Raw genomic sequence first — 17,479 nt, forward strand, 5'->3', positions numbered from 1 at the left:
TCCAAAATATATTCTGCAAGACTAGGGAGCCTCATTAGAGTAGTTTTCCCCCCAAAATTGCCTCACAATGAGCCTTGCCACATCAACATACACATATGTATGTGTATATGCCCAGAAGGCCCAAAGTCTGGCATTTTAATGCCAACATGATGTCCAAGAAGAAGGGCATGATGGTAACTTGCTCCCAAGCTTGGCACTGAGAGACATTTGGCGTTTGAACTTCATGACTAGTAGCCATTGATGGACTTCTCCTCCTCCAAGCACTGACCAATTCTCATTTATTAATGCCATCTGCACTAGTGTCCATTGCCACATCTTGTCATTGCCACATCAGCGGTGGGCAAAGCTTGGGAGCAGCCAGACTGAACCAACAAAATGCAGCCATAACCCCAATAGCAATGAGGATAATGGCAGAAGTGAATAGTAGTACAGCAGCAACAACAGTGGAATCAAACACAAACAATGAGAAATGCTGAAGTTTATCTTCCTTCCAGTTCTGTCTCTTCCACGCTTTGGACTCACTTTTTTAAATGGGTTCACACGTTCTGGTTCTCCATATGAATGGATGCCAGGATTGTTCGGGTATAAGGTGTGTGTGTGTGTGTGTGTGTGTGTGTGTGTGTGTGTGTAAAGAGTATAGTCTTCTACAAACTGCAGTTACAAACTGTTATGGTCCGGAAGCAGCCCTCCTTCCTTTTCAAGATATTTTAGTTTCTTCACTCCCTTCCTTCCTCTGAGCCCAGACATAATTGTCGCAAGGATAATAGTCTCAACAAATCCATCCTCTAGGATAGTCGGCCCCTTGGGGACCATGGGCAACACACTGTGCCCACCCTGATGTAGTCACTGGACTGTAAGCAGAAATATACCCATAAGAATAGACCCATAAATGGACCCTTCTTTCCCAAGGCCTTCAATAGGAAACAAGGACTGTTCATCAAATCATAATCTGAAATGTTAGGCTGTTGATGTAATGAACAGTAGGGAGACCTGAAAGACCTGGGACCAGGACCCAGAAATTATTTTAGAGATCTTATAGATAAAGAGGGGAGAGATGATGATATGATTTAAAAGCAGACCAATAGCTCTTCTTATAAGTTTGTGCTGGATCCCAGTAAGATACAGTTAATCAATAATATATATGCACATTGGAGGGATAAACAAACGAAACTTAATAGTTAAATTCTGTCTGTCTGTCATGAACTGCATCTGACCAGACTAAAAACTATTTTCTGTTAATCATGCTATCTATCTATCTATCTGAAGTGATGGACTGTATCCTACCAGGGATTCTTATTAATTGAACTATTTTCTGTTTGTTAATCACTCTTATTACCTATCTATTTATCTCTATTATCTATCCATCTATCCATCTAGCTATCTATCTAAGTAGAAAATGTTAATTTCTATTGGACACAACATGCTACAGAGCTCAGTTGCCAGGTAGAAATGAGAAAGAAGAAGAAGAATGCTTGCTTTTCTCGCTGGAGATGCTCTTCTTGCAAACAAGGACCACTGAGAAACTCAGAGCCAAGACCCACCCTACAAGCCAAGCCCCAAGAGGTATCCAATTCTGGAATCTGTGGCAAGATCCCTCAACAGATTGACAGAGAGATCTTGCTGGGGTCTGGTGGCATCATCTGAGTCGGTCCTGCCCATGTGGGTCGGAGGCGCCCAGCAAAAACGCAACCACAACATGACGTCTCTTCTCTCGACAGAATGAGAGAAAACAAGAGAAATCTTGATTTCCCAAACATTTTCCAGCCACTATGACCAAATCCTAGCCCATTTTTTTTTTGCTAAAGACATGGAACAGCAATAGTTAAATTATTAAAAAACCTGTGTGGGAGAGATACCTTTGAAATCCACCCATTAAGAAGAGCCAGACAATTATAACCAAGGCAATGCAATAAAATGCAGCAGAATGCAATAAAATGCAGCCTGCTCCCAATTTTTATCCCAGTGGTGATAAAACAGCAGAGATTACAAAATAAAACCTTACTACACTTGCATAAGCTTTCCAAGCTCAAGTGCTTGGAGTCCCCAGAGGAAGGGTGTGCCACAAAAGCATACAAAATCAGGTTTCCACAAAACATCTTCATAACCAGGGAGGGTTCATTCTTGCCATACAGATCCATAAAATACACATACATACACAGAGCTTTTCTCCCCGGCACCAAAGACATTTCAAAATCTGCAACCAACGCGCTTCCTGGAAGGAAATCTTCCTGGCTGAACATACAAAGCTGCCTTAGATGTTTCCATCATGAAATCTACATTTACCGTATCGACCACAGCAAATGTTAGGAAATGACCAGCTTCTGGCACCTTCGCCAGACCCAGATTCACATCATTGGGACAGAACCGAAGGGGAATTAAGGTCTGTTAAAGGAAGCCCAGATGGGGAAAAGGAGATGGAGAGATGCTCCAGCAAAGAATTCTTCCAGACAAAAGCAAAGACTCAGACTACATTTCTCATCCGCCACACCTGCCCACATCTCCACAAAGATGCAAAACGGATTAAATCCACCTATGAAGAACCATTTGCAATTGTGTCTGCACACTTACCCCCAGCTTTCGGCTCTTCATTTTCACGTATCCCTGTTTGACAATGTCGTTGAAATTCGTAGCCATGGCTCGGCCACAGCGGCGCAGCCAGAATCCGTCTCCGCCGAGCCAAAGAGGCTCTCCGTGGCACCTCTTCTACAGCTTAGCGTTAATCTCTTTCCTCTCCTCCCTCTCTGCTCCTTCTCCATTCACCTGTTTTCAGACTTTCGCCAGCAGGCTGGTCCATTCCCCTCCCTTCTTTCTCAGCATTGTTCCCATCGGAAGCTCGATGCTTCCTCTCCTTTGCTGGAAAATAAAAACGACACAGAGATTAGAGACTGTGACATCTTTCTCTTGCTCCTTTATTTTTGTTGCTCCTCCACCCTTTCCTCCTTCCTTCCCATCCTTTTCGCCCACCATCACCATCACCACCTCCCTTTCGACTAAACCATTTAGAAGAATAAAAGGTGGATTTTATAGCCGGCAGGCAAGGGAATGGAACAGCCCAGCCTTTAACCCACCAGGCATTTGAGAGCTCAAATTAAGGAAAGGTTTCTGACAGGCCCAACAAGCAAGGGAATATATATATAAATATATATTTTAAAGTGTGAAGGATTGCAAAAAAGAACATTTTCCAATTCTGCACCTAGAAATACTTGGGATTTTCTTGCAGACCTTGGAAGGCAAGGACAGGGTTTCGTAAGTTATGAACACATCTGAATCTGAGTGCATTTTCTGTACCCAGCCACCAAATGGTCACTTCAGAGGAGCACATCTTGCAAATAGTTTTAAATACTTCTCATTTCCCAGACCCTCAGTTTTGCAATCATCAAGTTGTCCTGATGTCAAAAACATATGTCACAAGGCTGTCAAAAACATACATGTTCTTCCCTTCTCATCAGATGGATAGCTCTTAGGTCCTAGAATAGGGGAGTGGGGGTCCCCCAAGACTAAGCTAAGAGGGAGAATGAGCTCACCCAAAAAATGATCTGGCAAAATTGGTCCACCAAGACAGTAATGTAATTGGAGCCTCCTCAGACAATATCAATCAGACGTGCATTAAATGATCCAGAAAGAAGAAATATTAATCCAGAAACTATAGCTATGTTAGTCTGAAATATCAGAATATATGATATGTGAGGGTCCCATGCCAGCCTCTTCTCCTCCCTCGTTACTCTGACAGAGTTAATTACTAAAGCCGAGGCTTTGGATCCCTAATGAGGAACAGATGAGCACAACCAGCTTGGCACACAGCTGAGGAGTAAGAACAAAGGCACAAAGCTGGCTTCCAGCAGCCCCTTCCCTCCCTGTTCACCCATTCAGGTTCCTACACCCAGGATGCCAATCCCTTAACTATTTCCTCTTCACATGCAAGAATTAATAATAATCACAGGAATTTTCTCCCTGCTTCAGAGAAAATATGAATATTTCCCTCTGGTTTGCTGCTGTTGTTAAATGCCACCAAACCAATGAGAGACCTTCACTAAGTCACTCTAACATCAACAGCCCTGCTCAAGTCTTGCAATGATGCCTAATGTATTAGTAGTGGACTTTTGTTAGGAATAACGAATGGATGCATAAGAACCAAGTGTTTAAAAAGTGACGGTCAAGTTGGGCAGGTGTAAGATGGGACGTGTAAATAGATAAAGAGATGGTTAAAATGTGGGGGGGGGGGGACAGGGCAAGGAGAATGGGGTGTCCTTTCATCACTCCGGCTTCAGTTTGGGGATAATTCTCACCAACTCCATTCTCTCCAGCTCCATAAAGGGATTTCTGGACTGCAGCATGCAAATACATGCATAGAGACGTTGCATCATCATATTACACTGCATGTGACATTGATGCTTTCTAAGCAATTGTCTGTATGATCGCATGAGCAGGAAATGAGACTTCTGGAGGGAGCATGCTCAGCAGAAAGGTGGATTCCTCCAAAAGACAACCGTCAGCACCTGTCAGAATTAGTCCTCGGTGCATCCATCTACCCATCCATTATGAACTCTCTCTCAGCTCTTTCCACTCTTGTCTCCAAATGCAAGCTGTTTGGGACGGTTGGTAAATAAAGTAAGCACTGAGACTACATCTGTACTGGAGAAATAATCCAATCTGACACCACTTTAACTGCCATGGCACAATGCTATGGAAGTCAGGGAACTGCAGTTTGTTATGGCATCAATGTTGAGCTGATAAGGTTTTTTGGGTCAGTCTCTAGACTTGTATACAGTAATGCTAGGAATTGTCCCTCAGTCTCAGCTTTTGCTTTTGAAGCCTGGAATGATCCTGAACTGGGAACCCAAAGTGGACTTGAGGCCACTGCTGGCTCCTAATGCAAATAAACTGGTATCAGTCCAGACCGAGGCAGGAAAACCAGAGACAGGGCTAAAAGGCCCAGCTGCCATTGTTCTGCTTCAGAGGAGAGGGGAAAACTGGAAAGCATCTTTTGCAAGAGCAGTAGGCAGCCTTCCAAAACAGCAGTGTCTCCTGCTCTGAGGCCAAGGCCCCACACAGCGTTTGGGAAACTAAGGACGCTTGTGGTTGGAAACTTGCCCTTGCAAGACAAAAAAAGAAAAAGGGGATTTTTCTGTGCCAGATGGAATGCTCTTGAAGGAGAGCCAAATTGTCAGGCCCAGAAATGAAAGCTCTGTCCAAGAGATGGAGGAGAAGAAGAAAAGGGAAGAGCATGGAATGGAGATTTATTCCAGGACAGGGCTACTCGGGGCTTGTCCTTGTTGTCGTGTGCCTTTGAGTCATTTCTGATTTATGACAACCCTAAGGTGAACCTAGCATTGGCTTTTCTTGGCTGAGCAGGGAATTGAACCTTGGTCTCCAGAGTAACAGTCCAACGTGCAAACCAGTACGCCATGCTTACTCGGTTGCGCTCGAAATGCATGTGAATCCCAGATTGTACCGGGATTATTTTCACCATCTGAATAACCCTGCGGTGGAATATTTGGCTCAGCTTCCACTTGTTCCCTTGTGTCTCTTGCGGAGGTCAAGTTCTGACCCCTTGAGGTCCCAAGGTCATCACTGTCAATCCCAAAGTCCCCGACCAAGGGTCCTGTTTCATTGGAGAAACCCACCACCTCTCCATTTCACTGGATGACCTTGACTCCATGTATTTTGAAAATAAATCCCCCCTTAGCACCATCACCCCCATTGCCCTTTCACCCTCCGCATGCTGCTCTCACATCCTCTGCAAACCAAAGGCTCTTTTAAAGAGTCGGAGAGCTATCCCACACCCGGCCTGAAAGCAAACACCTCTCCACCTCTGCTCCCGTCCCTGTGATTTTCGATGCCGCCTCCATCAACACACCAAAGGCGTCCGCCCAGCTGGAGCCGTACTCCGCACAATGAGTTGCCGAGCCTTTGCTTTAAATAATTCATGCAGAGATAATAGTACAAAAACCAACAGATTCACTCCAAAGCCAAATACCGGTCTCTGTGCTTGCAGACTCCAGGGCTAAATACACACAAACACACTTTTTTGCATGCATGCATCTAGGGACGCCTGACCTGTGGTGACTTCAGGACCAGAACTGTAGACTTTTAGGTTTTATCTGCATCCTCATAAGGGATTAGGGCTATACAGGAATACAGCTCATGTCCTGGTTTTGTGCATCGCTATGACATCTTATCAATGGGGACAGTGAAATTTACTGGGAACATCTACAGTGCACAAACCTTTGCAAAATTAACAGGAGCTTTTTGAGGATGGGTCCAACTTCTGTGGGTCCCTTCCCCCCTAGACTAAATTATCACTTTCACATAATGCTCAATAGTGTAAGAAAAGAAGTGGAGACCTGCACTGTGACAGGACCTATGGCAACATCCTCAAACAAAGTGCAAAAACTGCAGGTTTAGAACAGAAAACATTATTTTAGCAGACTCCAGTCCTGCCAGGAGCAGATCTTTTGTACAGCCAATGGATCCTGCTTACTCATGAGAGATGGCTTTCAACAGAAATATTATTTCTACCCCTCTCCTTCAGCAACAGCTGAAGTTTCTGACTTTTGGCAACCCTAAGGCTAACCTGTCATAGGATTTCTTGGCACAGTTTGTCCAGAGGGAGCTTGCCTTTGCCTTCCTCTGAAGCTGAAAGAGTGTGACTTGCCCAAGGTGACTTGCCTGAGACTGAGCAAGGATTCGACACCTGGTCTTCAGAGTCCTCTAACTACCAAAAGGATCTGGTGTGTATGTGTGTGTCTACACATTCTTGCTGATCAAGACCTCTTGCAAAGATGCCTTGTAGAATGAACAAATAACCCTGTAAATCAAAGCAAAGAAGGATGAGGCCATCTTATCTCCCAATAGCTCTGCTATCTCTCCTCGAGGAAAAGGGAGGCCTTAGATATTTCTCCTCCTCCATCCTGCAATGATCTATCAGTGTCACCTTCTTCTTTCTGACCATAAAACCCATCCAACTGTGGTCTGTCTTCTTAACCTGGCTTTGTCTAACTTTATTCGGGGATCTGTACAAATCCCAAATTCCCTTCCAGCCCCTTCCTGTCTCTGAGTTGCAATCCAACCCGGCTGTGCCAATGGGATCTTATCAGTGTTTTCTTCCCCATAAAGTTCAGAAAGGGGCCGCAAGCCTGAAGAAGTGGCACCTGGCTCCATCTCTCCCAAAGGATTCATTCGCCAGGCTCCCAAATTGGAAAGGAATTTAAAACCGCTGTCTTTGTATGGCTTGCATGGAAACAAGGGTCTTCTCACACACACACACACACACACACACACACTTTCTTTCCTCTGCCTGTCTCTTATACACACCACATACCCCTACCTCTTTTCTGAGCATTAACAGTACACAATTTGTGTCTTGTAATCCTTCCAGAGTCAACCCCCTTCTTATCAATGGATCAGATGTTATCAATCGGCCTCCTTTTATTTGCAGACTCAAACACTCCCAGGCTCCAAGGAAGCCACACAGTCTTTATCTTAATATCTGCCTGTAAAAATAGTTGCTGTTACTTTGCATTATTTCTCTTTTTAATTACAGCAGGGATATAACATTATAATACAAGTTTTGGCTAACTTTGTCTTCCAGAAGAAAAAGAGGGAAACTCAAGGCTGGAAAAATATATCTTAAAGAGCCAATGGTTTTGATACTGACACTAAAGAACTATGGGAAGTTGAAGGCTTTCATGGCTGGCATCCATAGTTTTTTGTGGGTTTTCTGGGCTAGGTGTCCATGTTCTAGAACAGTTTATTCCTGATGTTTTGGCAGCATCTATGGCTGGCATCTTCTCTGAATAAACTCTTCTAGAACATGGCCACATAGCCTGAGAAACATAGCCTGAGAAACGCACAAAAAACGGTGGATGCCGGCTGTGAAAGCCTTCGACTTCACATTGGAAATCTGTATACTTTTAAAGTATTTTCTAGCTGTGGATGCTTGAAAATCCATGGATAAGGAGGACTGACTGCACATACTGTAATTAAAAGAGAAATGATGAAAAGCAACAGCAACTACTTAAAAAAGAAAGGCCAGTCCTTCCAGGCAGATATGAAGATGAACACTGGGGCTCCCTTGAGACCCAGGAATATCTGAGTGTGCAAATAAGAGGAGGACCAATTGATAAAATCTGACAGGTCCCAGCTAATCTCTCTCTTCCTCCCTTTCACCATTTTGCACGCTCTCTTTGGCACAACTGAGCCCTGGCTTCTCACACGCGCGTGCAAGGAGCTTTGCACTCCTGGCAAACCTGCAAATACGCCTACTGAGGAAAGAATGGCGCTGACGCTTCCCCTCTCCCCACCCCAACCCTAAAGCAGTTGTTTTCTGCATCTCTCTCTGTGTTATTAACCACTCTGGCTCCAGAGCTATTATTGCAACCCGTACATAGCAATATAGTTGGGTTTTTTCCCCTCCCCAAGACAACCAGCCGTAATTAACTCCTGGCTGGGTAAACACAACTGGCACCAGGCACTGACCACCAGCCCTGGGGAGTTATTCCGCAGAAGGGTGGGCCAGGTTCAGGGACTGGGAGGGAAGCAGAGGCATCTGAAAGGGGTAGTAAGGGATACACAGCAAGTGGGGGCTTAGTGTGTGGGGAGAGGCAAAGGCACCCCTGACAGGAGCCAAAGCAACCTAGACAAACAAACTAAAGCTTCCCTGTTGACTCACCAAGTCCTGCATCTCATAGTTTCCCTATGAGAAGTTGTAATGGCATGATTCTGTTTAGCCTGCTGCCCTTACCAAGCCTCTGAGCAACTTGCTAGCTAGCTTTGCACCAGATGTTGTTCTTGTTAACAGTGGCATCACTTTGGTGGCACGAGGGATGCGAAATGTACCAGGTGACACCCTTAAAGGCAGTGACACCGCTGCTCCTCAAACGCCTACCGTACCTTTGGGTAGAAACAGGCTGTGGTGTTTATTTATTTATTTGTTTATTTATTTACAGTGCGCCCTTGCCTTACATGGGGATCCATTCCGGACCCACCGCATAAGGCAAATCCTGTGTATGATGAAGCCCCATTCATTTGAATGGGGTGCGTCCCTATGGTGTGCAGCACGGCGCATGTCATGGGTGCATGCCCCATTCATCATATCAGGGCTTGCCATCTGCGTAACCCTAAATCTGCGTATGGTGAGCTCACGTATGGCACAGTCATGCTGTATTTATTTACACTTGTCCCTCCATATTCGCTAGGGCTAGGGGCACAAGACCCCCGTGAATATAGAAAAAACACAAATAACGAAAACACTATGTTTTTACCCGAGAGGACACCTCTCTAGGAGTCTCTAGTTCCTCCAGTGCAACTCTGTGGTCAACATCTGCCAGACATTGACCAAAGAATTGTGATGGAGGAGCTACAAAGGCCTAGTGGAGTGCTCTCTCTAGGGATCTCTAGGTCCTTCAGCGCAACCTTTGGTTAAAGTTGACCATAGAGTTTCACTGGAGGACCTAGAGATTCCTAGAGAGAACATATTAATCAAATCTGTGAATAATCAAATCCACAAATATCAAAGTCGCAAATATGGAGGGATGAGTGTATCTATGGCGTGTGTGTGTGTGTGTGTATGAATTCCAATAAGCAAATCTTGATTTTGCCATTTGATACTGCATTGTATTTAATGGGACTTGAGCATCCATGGGTTTTGGTATCCATGGAGGGTCCTGGAACCAAACCCCAGCGGATAACAAGGGCCCACTGTACTCCAACCTCAATCTTATCATCTTGGCTTCCAGGGAGATTTTGGCTTGTCCTTTGTATGGCAGTGATGGTGAACCTTTTAGAGGCCGAGTGCCCAAACTGCAACTCAAAACCCACTTATTTATTGCAAAGTGCCGTGTCCCTCTGGCTTTCCAGTAACAAACTCTGGCAAACTCTGTGCTGGGACGATGGCACATGTGCCCACAGAGAGGGCTCTGAGTGCCACCTCTGGCACGCGTGCCATAGGTTCGCCATCACTGACTTATGGCAACTGACAGGTGAACCTATCATGGGGTCTTCTTGGCAAGATTTGTTCACTAGGGAGGTGTAGGTCGTGTTGGGTGACACTATCTGCTAAAATGCCTTTGGAAAGCATACACTTCCAGCGCTACGATTCCACTTTAATTTCCTGGGCAACATCCCCATGGGATGCTGGCAGCTGCGGCATGGTCCTGGTGTGCCTTCAAGTCATCCCCGACTTAGCATGGCAATTTCCCCAACTTATCAAGGTGGCTTATCAAGGCATTTTCCTCCCTCCCATGGGAACCAGGGTTCTTCTTGGCCAGCTTTACTCCAGAGGAGGGTTTACCCTGCCCCTCCTCTGAGGCTGAGAGAGTGTGCCTGGCCCAGGGTCCCCCAATGGGTCCTATAGCAGAGCCAGGACTGGAACCTTAGTCTCCAGAAGCCAGGGCTGAAACCTCTCAGCTGGGATGAAGGAGACCCCCAGGGACCCCCTTCTGCCCTTCTTCCTCCCTCAAGTGAGGCTTACCTGGGCACTTCCTGGGAAGGAAGGAAGGAAGGAAGGAAGGAAGGGAAGGAGAGAAGGGAAGGAAGGAAGGAAAAGAGAGGAGGAAGGAAAAGAGAGAAGGGAAGGAAGGAAAAGAGAGAAGGAAGGAAGGAAGGAGAGAAGGGAGGGAAGGAAGGAAGGAAGGAAGGGAAAGAGAGAAGGGAGGAAGGAAAAGAGAGAAGGGATGAAGGGAAGGAAGGAAAAGAGAGAAGGAAGGAAGGAAGGGAGCGAGGGCGTCCTCACCTGAGCTCACCTGAGAGGCCAATGGAGGCGGAGAGCTTCTCCTTCTTCTTCTGCTGGGTGTTTCTATCTTGTGTCCTCCTGTGTCTGGGAAGGCAGGAAGGGAGCCCCAGGGCCCAGGATGGCTCCAGCAGAGGCAGCAGCAACCAGGGAGGAGGAGGAGGAGCGAGGCCAGGGAGGCGCCTTGGCCTGGGCTCCTCTCCGGAGGAATGGTCCCAGGACTGGAGCAGCAGCGCCTCCGAACCAAGGCCGACCCTGAGCCCTCCCTCTCTCCCTCCCTCTCTCCTGGCCAGAGAGAAGGAGGAGGAAGAGGGAAGAAGGGAGGGAGAAAGGAAGAAAGAAAGGAGGGAGGGAGGGAGAGAGAGAGGAGGGGGGAGGAAGGAAGAACAAAGGAAGGGAGAGGAGGACAAGAGGGGGGTGTCTCCCCCCAGACCCCTTTCCCCTTTCTCTTTGCTGACAAACAGGCCAGAAGGATTAGTTACTCCAGGATAAGAAAGCGTGGCAGATGATACACACACAAATTGTGTGGAACCAGGACTGGAGACATGAGTCATTGGGAGAAAAGTTGTCTTTTCCCCTCAAGGAAGCCAACCCTGAGAGGAGAGGAGCAGATAAAATCGTCTGGGAAACAGGGGAGGCGCCTCTCTCTCAAAAGGGCATTGGGGCCTGTAGAGACTCCAAGGGAGAGTAGAAATGCACACACACACTTACAGTATGTGTGTGTGTGTATGAGACCCAGTGTGACCGTGTAGTTTGAGGGTTAAAACTATTCCTCTGGTGACCAGGGTTCGAATCCACCACATTCAGCCATGGAAACCCTTTGCCAAGCCACATTCTCTCAGTCTCAAGAAGGCAATAGAAACTCTTCTCTGACAAAACCTGCTAAGAAAACCTCAGCATAGTTTCATCTTAAGAGTTGCTATAAGTTGGACACAACTTGAAGGCACACAACAATAGCAGCAACAAAGATATACACTTGTCCCTCCATATTTACTGGGGTTAGGGGCACAAGACCCCCACCATGAATATGGAAAAACCACAAATAACACAAAAACACCATGTTTTGACCTGAGAGGACACCTCTCTAGGAAACTCTAGGTCCTCCAATGCAACTCTATGGTCAATGTCCAACAGACACTGACCATAGAGTTGCACTGGAGGAGCTACAAAGGCCTAGTAGAGTGGTCTCTAGGAAACTAGGTCCTCCAGGGCAACTCTGTGGTCAATGTCCGACAGACACTGACCATAGAACTGCGCCGGAGGAGCTACAAAGGCTTAGTAGAGTGTCCTCTCTAGGAATCTCTAGGTTCTCCAGGGCAACTCTGTGGTCAACATCCAACAGACACTGACTATAGAACTGCGCTGGAGGAGCTACAAAGGTCTAGTAGAGTGTCCTCTCTAGGAATCTCTAGGTCCTCCAGGGCAACTCTGTGGTCAATGTCCGACAGACACTGACCATAGAACTGCGCCGAAGGAGCTACAAAGGCCTAGTAGAGTGTGCTCTCTAGGAATCTCTAGGTCCTCCAGGGCAACTCTGTGGTCAACATCCAACAGAAACTGACCATAGAACTGCTCTGGAGATGCTACAAAGGCCTAGAGAGTGTCCTCTAGGAATAATCTCTAGGACATTAACCAGGGTGACCCTGCCGAGCTTCCAAGATTAAATAGGATCTGGTGCTTTTAGGGTATTTAGGCAGGCTTTAGAGAAGGTAAGGCACAGAGTCAAGGGCAGGAGCAGCAAGCATGGCTCTGTTTTAAGTCTGACTGACCCACATCCCAACTCATCTGGGAGAGGAAATATCCAACTCCTGCAGACTCTGGCTTGAAGCTGGCTGTCACTTTAATGCAGACGGATGGAGCTGCAGGAGGAAAAGAAGCAGACCCTGGGCAGGAAGAATGACAGGCGGACTGTGCTCAGCATTCCTCGGCTTAACCCCCAGGTTGCCACCGCCGCGTTGCCTCTCAAGCTGCAAGCAAGCCATGCCTTCCATGGGATAAAACACGCCCAAACATGCCATGACGTGTTTAACCTCAACACCACTGAAAGTTTCCCTGATGCAAAAACATGCAGGCTTCTTGAGAAATCCAGTGTCCTCTGTTTAACAAAGGGGCCTGTGGCCTTGCAAAGGATGGAGACGTATTGGGTTGCAAAGGAAGTACAGTCAGCCCTCTCCGTTTGCAGCTTTGGCTTTTGCAGATTTGATTATTTGTTGTTCTGATTAATATGTTATCTCTAGGAAGTCCTCCAATGCAATTCTGCTGGGAAATGACCATAGAGTTGTGTTGGAGAACCTAGAAGATCCTAGAGAAAACGCTTCTCTAGGTCCTCCAGAATGATTCTATGACCAACTTCTGGCCGATGTTGAGCATAGAGTTGCAAAGGAGGACCAGCAGGTTTCTAGAGAGGTGTTCTCTTAGGTAAAAAAAGAACAGTCTTGTTTTGTTTGCAGTTTTTCCACATTCACAGCCATTTGTAGATTTCAGGGAACGATATTTTAAAAGTAGGATCATAAAATCATAGAGTTGGAAGAGACCCTAAAGGGTAGCCCTTTTCTTCCATCCAGGAAGACACTGTAGGCTATATTCCAGAGAAAGGGGCTGGCAAAACAACCTCTGAGGATTCATTGCCTTAAAAACCCTATAAAATTCATAGGGTCACCATCGACAGGCGACTTGAAAACACACACATTTATCTCCGTTTGTGATTTTTAAAACTTCCTTTTAAAAAGTCAAGTCTGATCGAACGCTGGGTGGTCTCTTGGCCGCTGCTTCCCAGCCGTCCCAATTACTGTATTCCTCAATTGTCACTGTATCTTCACAGGAAGCTATCAATGAACCTACGCTTTACATCATTTATATTGCTTTCTAGACTGGGATCAGGAACGAAAGGTTGCCCTCTTGTCTAGCCTCGCTGGATTTGAATGGCTGGGAACTGGATCCTGTTTGCACAGCCCCACAAAACAAACAAAACATAACTTTCTGAAACAGCCTTCCATCTTACTTCGCTCAACCCAGGCCTCCCACAATGTGTTGGATTGCAACTCCCATCGTCGTTGGACCGCAGTTCCTAGTATTCTTCACTATTGGCAATGCTGTCCTGAGTTGTGGAGAGTTGCAGTTCAGCAACATCTGGAGGGCCACACAATCCCCATCCCTGCAAATGTGTTGCTTTCATCGTCTTGAGATTATGATCGCTCACTTCTGCAAACATGGATGTTGCGTCCCTGTAAATGACAGGGACAGAACGAACCTCAAAGGGTGGGGAAATAATGGCTTGCAAATGATGGGAAGAATTTTTTTATCCTTTTATTGCCTTTGTTTCCTAGATATTTCACTCCCCTTTTGACGGGAAGGGATGCCTGAACTTTCTGTCGGCTTAGATTTCCTCTCTGCAACATCTCAAGCAAGCAAGATGCCAACCTGGGACTCTTAACCTTTCTACCTCTGCGAGATTGTTTTTGCCGTCTTTGCCTGACAAAGAAGCCAATGAGCCTTGAAAGCTAGCACAGAAAACTTGGTTTATTTGGATAAACCTTAAAAAGGTGACCTTATCATGCATTCTTTGGATGTTGAACGTTGGATGTTTGAACTGAAAAGCTAAGGACACGTTATGAGGCAAGCTTACTTGCTGTCCATTTGTGCATAATGTGTCCTTAGTTTTTCTGTTCAAGCAAAACAGGAATCCACCTGTTTTGCCGAATCCTTCCAAACCCAATGCTATAATTTATAGCAATTTTATAAACTACCAAAAATCCTCTGCCCTTTTCTGAGCTTCCATGTCAACCATGCAAAGGTTTCTTGACAGACATGCCAATATGCAAAGAATTCGCTTAAGCTAGAAAAGGTGAAAGCCACCGGTTTTGGCCACATGCCTCTCTGCTTAATGCTGTTGAGTATTATGGTCATGTGCTATAGCATGCATGGCAGCAGAGTTTATTCTGGAGCCTGTCCCCAAAAGCAAATGGACAAGAAACTGCCATGCTCAACTTTCCAAAAAACAGTTTGGCTTGCTTATCTATCTATCTATCTATCTATCTATCTATCTATCTATCTATCTATTGAACTATTCTGTAGACCTTGCTGCATACAGCTGTCTAGGCTGGCATGCATGATTTGTAGGGACACCTTTGCTATTCTGGACTTGATTTACTTGGCTATAAAATTATGAATGCTTGTCACAAATTAAGAAAAAGCCTAAGAAGAGAACTTCTCTTTCTGGCAATCAATTAAAAGCCAGAGCAAGCAGAATTATCTCATTGAAATATCAATATTTAATACACTTGCATCTCCTGGTTCTTTTCAGCGCACGGCTCCCATGCGCCACTGCTCTTCCTCTCTGTAATGTTCATGTGGCAACACACACACGCACACATTTAATGCCAGGCAAAGAGGTTGGAGCTGAGCCTGCCAGGGGTTGTGTTGCTGTTCCTGGTGGGATAACTTGAACCTCCAGCTTCCAATATAGAGCGGGCACTTTATATACCACTAAAAAAAGAGGGGAAAAGAGAACATCCGTTTGTATAAAACTGCTCTTACCAATTTCTTTGTACAGATGGAAAATGAGAAATGATGGTTATAATTCATGCAGAGATAGAGTGCATCTCACCTGAGTGGGTCACCTGTCTGCTTGCTGAGACAGCTGTCAAACAGGGATGAGCTATTTTGAGTCCTTCTTAGGCTACTGGTCTGTATCCACACATGGTACAAAATGTTGGTTATTATGGCTTATAAAGCTCTATATGGTTTGTTGTTGTGTGCTTTCAAGTCATTTCTGTCTTACGGCATCCCTAAGGCAAATCTATAATGGGGTTTTCTTGGCAAAGTTTGTTCACAGGAGGTTTACCATGGCCTTCCTCGGAGGGTGAGAGAGGGTGACTTGCGCAAGGTCACCCAGTGGGCTCCATGGCTAAATGGGAATCGAACTCTGGTCTCCAAAGCTGTAGTCTGACGCTCAAACTACTAGGCCATGCTGGCTCCTAAATGGTTTAGGTCTGGGCTACGCCACAGATGGTATCCTAATGTGATCCAAGCAATTGCAGAGATTCTCCAAACTACCTTTTCTGGTCAAGTCTCCCTAAAATTATAGAATCTAGCCTTCTCTTCTCTTAGCCTTCTCTTCTCCAGGGTGAAAATACCCACCTCTCAAAGTCATTCTCCTTCATGTGAGCAAAAGTACTCCCTCTTTGCAACTCTGGTGTTGGGATGGGGCAAAACTCTCTGCATCTCCTTAGACATCCTATAACAGTTCTTGGGGGCCCATGTAGTGCTCTTTTTCTTCTATGCACAGAGGAAGTGATCTCACTACAATTACATCACTCTGCGATGATGGAAACATAAACCCTGGGTTTGCTATAAAACGACGATCATGGGCTGTTACAGCCTAATTTTCAACCGTTGTTTTAGGCTCGCCTCCAACAACCATATTAGCCGTCAAGCTGAATAAGCCTTGGCGAGCTAGTAATTGCAAGCCGGCGATGTTTTATTCATGGACCGGCAAGCGCATGGAGAGTATCCTTTGTATAGGCATGCACATCTATGTGCATACACACACATTTAAAAAGAAGAAGGAAAGGAGGGGAAGACAGGAGGGATTTTGATGTTGTCAGCACACTGATCAAAGGGCTGCCAAGTGAAATCCCTTCGCCAGAAGAGCGCCAGGGTTCGCCTACCCTCCCCAATGATCTGCACCTGCTGAGATCACAAAGGACACTGATGGATAATGTCAGCAGACACGGTCACCCCAGTGTGCTCTCTTCACTAGAAAGCTCAGAAATCTCTCCATCAAATAATTGTGGGAGCTTATTTCTGACTGGAGGAAGAAGTATGTTTTGTTGTTGTGTGCCTTCAAAACATTTCTAGCTTATGGTGACCTGAAGTCAAATCTATTACAAGGTTTTCTTGGCAAGGTTTTTTCAGAGGGGGTTTGCCTTTGCATTTGCCATATGAGAGATGGCAGCTTGTCCAAAGTCACCTAGTGGATTTCCATGGATGAGCCAGGATAATGTATGATATATCCATTAGGCCTTTGGTATACGCTGGGGTTTGGTTCTAGGACGTCCTAATGGATACCAAAATCTATGGGTGCTCAAGTCCCGTTGTATACAATAGCATGGTAGGTATGCTGCTCACCCCAATCCAAATTAGAATAAAACCAGGGATGCACTGCTGGCCTGCTCTCTGATGTAGTTTCTATGGCTTCAACACGCTTGGCCCAATGGGACTCTTGTGAACCCACACATGCTCCTAGGAGAATTAATACGGTATGCCAGATCTCAGCTGGAGCACCACAATGAGATTTCAGCCAATGATAATTAGAGGTACTAGTTGTGGAAATGAAAGTTAGAAAATACAATAAGACCTCCTTATCCATGGGCTCACTTTCTGCAGTTTCACTTAAGCGTCGTGTGAAAATACAGTCAAAACGCAAGGTTTGCTGGCAAGAAAATGGAAGTGTCTGTGGGCCTCTCTTGGTGCTACCATGCAATTCTATGGTTTGCTTGGTCCATAAGTTGACCCCCTGCCTTTCCCTTGTTGTGAGGAAGCAACAACAGAGCATTGGGAGAATGGGGTGAGGGACTATGCCTGGTTACATGAAGCACTGTTTCTAAGGGCAGTCTAAAAATATAGCCAAAATATCGTGTTCAGTACTATTTATGGTGTCAAGCATCCATGACTTGTGTACAACTTCATACAGAATTTGTGGCAGAAGTGGCAGGATTTGAACTCAAGGCTCTCTGAATAGCTGCTGAG

The 17,479-nt window shown here is 45.8% G+C and overlaps 1 protein-coding gene across 5 annotated transcripts in view; it reads right to left on the reverse strand.

The window, feature by feature from the left end:
- Positions 1 to 10,989, reverse strand: part of DOK4 (docking protein 4) — a 30,141-nt gene extending 19,152 nt beyond the window's left edge. The window contains exons 1-2 of one of the 5 annotated variants that reach the window (XM_042438115.1): positions 10,743 to 10,989; positions 2,569 to 2,853 (exon numbers count right to left, since the gene is read on the reverse strand). In XM_042438115.1, the coding sequence (XP_042294049.1) occupies positions 2,569 to 2,634 (66 nt within the window). In that variant the 5' untranslated portion in view covers positions 2,635 to 2,853; positions 10,743 to 10,989. Of the gene's footprint in view, positions 1 to 2,568; positions 2,950 to 3,428; positions 3,447 to 10,732 lie in introns of those variants that run through there. The other 4 variants (XM_042438110.1, XM_042438113.1, XM_042438114.1 and 1 more) reach the window with 4 other exon arrangements.
- Positions 10,990 to 17,479: the final 6,490 nt, after the last annotated feature.

This window comes from Sceloporus undulatus, chromosome 8, assembly GCF_019175285.1.
Source record: "Sceloporus undulatus isolate JIND9_A2432 ecotype Alabama chromosome 8, SceUnd_v1.1, whole genome shotgun sequence".
In the NCBI taxonomy this organism is placed as follows: Eukaryota; Metazoa; Chordata; class Lepidosauria; order Squamata; family Phrynosomatidae; genus Sceloporus; species Sceloporus undulatus.